This window comes from Alosa sapidissima, chromosome 23, assembly GCF_018492685.1.
Source record: "Alosa sapidissima isolate fAloSap1 chromosome 23, fAloSap1.pri, whole genome shotgun sequence".
NCBI lineage: Eukaryota > Metazoa > Chordata > Actinopteri > Clupeiformes > Clupeidae > Alosa > Alosa sapidissima.
In genome coordinates, this window is record NC_055979.1 from 28,372,026 (window position 1) to 28,377,025 (window position 5,000).

Here is a 5,000-nt window from a genome sequence, read left to right on the forward strand (position 1 = left end):
TAAAGAAGTCAAAGTTGCTAAAAACTTGTTGTTTTGGATGTGTATGCCTGTGTGTGTGTGTGTGTGTTCTGGTTTGAATGGCAGGACACAGACATGCTGTGGATAGACTTCCATCAGAAGCTGGTGGACTCTGCTATCATTAACCTGGACTCATACATGGCCCAGTTCCCCGAGATCAAGGTACCTGATCCAACACCACACCACACTATAGGCTCAGCCCAGCAGTGGGGTATGTGTAACCTCGCATGCCAGCAGCACTCTTGAGGCGTCGGGGAGTGAGGTTTACCAACGTTCCACAAGCACAGCTAAGCTAGCTGGCATCCGTTACATGTGCACTGTATGTGGTGTTAGTGTAACGGATGTATGTGGTGTTAGCGCACGGTTGGTGTATCATATGATGGTAATGCTTATCTGTTATAGTGAAATCTTGAGCTTAAATGTAGAAAGTATTGTTTCAAAGAAGACTAAATGCTAAGCCCAGTGCTAAGCCCAGTGTAAGGCATTAGGATCACCCAATCTATCAGCTTTTTTTCTGCTCGTCGTTCTATTGTGACATCAATGGAACCCTGCAAAATCATTATTTGATTGGTCAACAGCTCTTTTTCGCATGCGAAATTTCGCATGAAATAAGACCGTTGCGAAAATGTTTTTAATCGCAACGAATTTCGTCCTCAGTGTGTACAGATTAATACGAATGCATGTGTTTAATAGGCTGCGCAATTTCGTGCGAATATTTCGTCCGAAAAATCGGACTCGGTGTGTACGGGCCTTAAGGCATGACTGCTCATTTCTGGGTCCCCAGAGGGTTTCCTGGCACAGAGGCTTCCTGCTACAGCTAGCAGCCTGCAGCAGCATCAGAAGGCTAATTAGGCCCTTTATGAGACTCCCAGTGAAGAGAACGCCTCTTTGTCTCTGGGTTAATAGTGTGTGTGTGTGTGTGTGTGTGTGTGTGTGTGTGTGTCTGTGTGTGTGTGACCCCCTGCAGAACCGAATTGCTAAGCGGGACAGGAAGTTGGTCGATTTTGACAGTGCCAGACATCACGTGGCCTCTCTGCAGAAGGGCAAGAAGAAGGATGAAGTCAAGATCGCCAAGGTAACATCACATGCTGCGATAGGTTGATGTATGCATGTGTGTGTGGGTGTGTACTCATCTTGTTTGAAGCATAAGCAGAAGAGCTAGCAAAGAATATACTAAATATTGTGCAAATAGAAAACAGCGGGAGCCTACAGTATGTTTGTGGACCTGTGTGTGTGTGTGTGTGTGTGTGTGTGTGTGTGTGTGTGTATACTGTTTTAAGACTAACACCTTAACCACAAATGCAGTACAAATTGTGTGAACAAGAAACAGCCTCACAGCGTGTGTGTGTTTGTGCCTGAGAAGCTTAATTGCTCACATCTTGAAGCGTTCGGCATAACAGTAACACGCCCTGCTCTCTCTCTCTCTCTCTCTCTCTCCCGTCCCTCTCTCTCTCTCTCTCTCTCTCTCTCTCTCTCTTTGTCTCTCTCCCTCTCTCCATCTCTCTCTCCCTCCCTTTTCCTCTGTTCTCTCTCTCCCCTCTTCCTGGCCTGTGTCTTGCATGTCTCTCTGGCACTATGTGTTTGTTTACTTCTCTGTTTCTGTCTGTCTCTACTCCACCCCTCCCTCTCTCTCTCCTCACTCCATACTTTTCTTTCCTCTCTCCTTGTCTCTGTTCTCTCCCTCTCTCTGCATGTGTGCATGTATGTCTGTGTGTGTGTGTGTGTGTGTGTGTGTGTGTGTGTGTGTGTGTGTGTGTGTGTGTGTGTGTGTGTGTGTGTGTGTGTGTGTGTGTGTGTAGCCGGTGACTATCCTGGAGAAGGCCGCTCCTGGCTGGGCCCAGGGGATGATCGCTGCCCACCAGGTGGCCCAAACTAACCTCAGCCGCAACCAGGTGACTCATCTGTCACTCACCTGTCACTCAAGCCTCCTGTGCTCCTCTAGCCACGCCTCCTAACCCCTGCTAGTCACCCCAGCTCTCACGTCCGTCCCTTCCTTCTTGCTTGTGTGTGTTCCGAGGTGTGTATCGATTTTAGGCTAGAACACAACATCGCTAGAAACTAGTATTTTATTAGCGTTAGCTAGTGTTTTCTAGTCAGAAACTAGAAGCTAGTGTTTTATTTGGTTTACTCAAACTGTGAACATCATATCATTTCAATAATGTCAGTTTTGTCTGTGTACTCATTTTTTGTATATGTGTGTATGCTGTGTGTGTGTGTGTGTGTCTGTGTGTGTGTGTCTGTGTGTGTGTGTGTGTCTGTGTGTGCGTGTCTGTGTGTGCGTGTCTGTGTGTGTGCGTGTGTGTGTGTGTGTGTGTAGGCAGAGGAGGAGTTGGGACGGGCTCAGAAGGTGTTTGAGGAGCTCAATGTGGAACTGCAGGATGAGCTTCCTACATTATGGAACAGGTGAGCCTCTTCCTCCTCCTCCCTTCCCCCTCCTGCTCCCTCTCTTCCTCCTCCTCCTCCTCCTCCCTCTCTTCCTCCTCCTCCTCCTCCTCCCTCTCTTCCTGCTCCCTCTCTTCCTCCTCCTCCCTCTCTTCCTGCTCCCTCTCTTCCTCCTCCTCCTCCTCCCTCTCTTCCTGCTCCCTCTCTTCCTGCTCCCTCTCTTCCTCCCTCTCTTCCTGCTCCCTCTCTTCCTCCTCCTCCTCCCTCCTCCCTCTCTTCCTGCTCCCTCTCTTCCTCCTCCTCCTCCTCCTCCCTCTCTTCCTGCTCCCTCTCTTCATCCTCCTCCTCCCTCCTCCCTCTCTTCCTGCTCCGTCTCTTTCTCCTCCCTCTCTCCCTCCTCCCCTCTACATATATCTTCTGATTAGTCACATTAGTCTAACATCCTCTCTCTCCCTCTCTCTCTCTCTCTCTCTCTCTCTCTCTCTCTCTCTCTCTCTCGCTCTCTCTCTCTCTCTCTCCCTCGCCTCTGAAGTCGTGTTGGCCTCTATGTTACCACATTCCAGAGCATGGCAGGGGTAACTGAGAAGTTTCACAAAGAGATGGGAAAGGTACGCAGACACAACACACACACACACACACACACACACACACACACACACAGACATTCAAACACACACCCACACATAAACCACAGGAGGGTGTAAATATGGGAGGAGACAACAACAACACACACATGCACACACACACACACACACACACACACACACACACACACACACACACACACACACAGGTAAACCACAAGAGCGTGCAAATATGGAAAGGTATGGCGACAACAACAAGTCCTTTCACACAGCTCATCACCTCACTGTAGTGTCCACTAATGCAGTGTTTCCCAAACTTTTTTTCTGGGGACCCACTTTTTAAAAATGACAGACCATCGCGACCCATTTCACTTCAAATCTACCCTGCAACCACCAATATTGTTTTAGGTTCACAGGTTCTCCAACTTTTCTATGCCTTCCCCAACCATACATTGCTATCTAGATAGATCCTGCTTTGAACACGGTTGTGTTGCATTTTGAGCACCATCAGCATGAAAAGTTGGAAATGACTACTGAAAAGATTGGGGAAATTCTTGGATGTTGCGCAGTCGTCATTCGTCAGCATATTAAGCTGTTCCTGTAATTCTAAAAAAAAATTTGTACGTTGCGTTGTAGACAAATGGGTCCATAACACTGTGGACGTCAATTCCGATATAAACAGCAAATAACTCAAGTCGTTATATTGTATTGTTGTATTATATTATATTGTATAGTCGTTATATCAGAACAAGAGGCTTTTGCGCAATAGCCGGAAGAATGCGCCTTCACTTTGGAGTTAGCGAGGTAGAAAACGAGAGGAATAGTGTTTAAAATGTCCATTTAAATTGTAGCCTAATATAATGCACTGTTGTGCATTTTAAATCAGAAATAAGAATGTGAGGAGGTTGCTAACTTTAAAGATTGCATCTACAATCGAAACTATCTACATGCAAATTGAATGGCCTTATGTCTGGTCTATGGTTGTCTGCTTTAGTTGACAGCATGGTCACTAGATTTTAATCGGTAAAGTTGAGGAGCTGGTATCTGTTAATGTTCCATGCTCTGGCACCCCCTCTGCGATGCGTTCGTCCCCCAGTTTCATGCGCCAGTTTCATGAGCTTTTATGACAAAACTGTGACTGTGGTGGTTAACAAACTACATCCTAATAGAAAACTGTTAGCTTTCCTGGTATCAAATGACAAATGGTATCAGTCAGGCACAACATACATTGTGCTGGCGACCCAAATAAAATCTCCTGCAACCCACCTGTGAGTCGCGACCCAGACTTTGGGAAACACTGCACTAATGTGTATTTCACACAGCTCATCACCTCACTGGGGACTGTAGTGTCCACTAATGTGTATTTTGTATGGGGGCAGCCGTGGCCTACTGGTTAGCACTTCGGACCTGTAACCGGAGGGTTGCCGGTTCGAACCCCGACCAGTAGGCGCTGCTGAAGTGCCTCTGAGCAAGGCACCTAACCCCTCACTGCTCCCCGAGCGCCGCTGTTGATGCAGGCAGCTCACTGCGCTGGGATTAGTGTGTGCTTCACCTCACTGTGTGTTCACTGTGTGCTGAGTGTGTTTCACTAATTCACGGATTGGGATAAATGCAGAGACCAAATTTCCCTCACGGGATCAAAAGAGTATATACTTATACTTATACTCTACTTTTATAGTCATTTCATGTGTGTGTTAATGACTGCACTGTGTGTATTAATGAGTGTACTGTTGATTTTAAAATGTGTATTAATGAGTGTTTTGTTGATTTTAAAGTGTGTATTAATGAGTGTATTATTTCTCGCAGCTGAGTCAGAACCTGAATGATGTCATGGGTAAACTGGAGGACCAGCGGAACATCAAGTGAGTGTGTGTGCGTGTGCGTGTGCGTGTGCGTGTGCGTGTGCGTGCGTGCGTGCGTGCGTGCGTGTGTGTGTGTGTAGCTGAGGTGATGGAGATGACTGAATGACGAGTGTACGGCACGTTAGCAGGAGCCGTTAGATCGTTTACATGCCCC

The 5,000-nt window shown here is 47.1% G+C and overlaps 1 protein-coding gene across 8 annotated transcripts in view; it reads left to right on the forward strand.

The window, feature by feature from the left end:
- bin1b (bridging integrator 1b) overlaps positions 1 to 5,000 on the forward strand; it is a 31,920-nt gene that overhangs the window by 15,791 nt on the left and 11,129 nt on the right. For all 8 annotated transcript variants that reach the window (XM_042080632.1, XM_042080633.1, XM_042080634.1 and 5 more), the window contains exons 5-9: positions 85 to 180; positions 986 to 1,093; positions 2,336 to 2,421; positions 2,933 to 3,008; positions 4,791 to 4,846. In XM_042080632.1, coding sequence (XP_041936566.1) covers positions 85 to 180; positions 986 to 1,093; positions 2,336 to 2,421; positions 2,933 to 3,008; positions 4,791 to 4,846 — 422 coding nt within the window. The remainder of the gene's footprint in view (positions 1 to 84; positions 181 to 985; positions 1,094 to 2,335; positions 2,422 to 2,932; positions 3,009 to 4,790; positions 4,847 to 5,000) is intronic.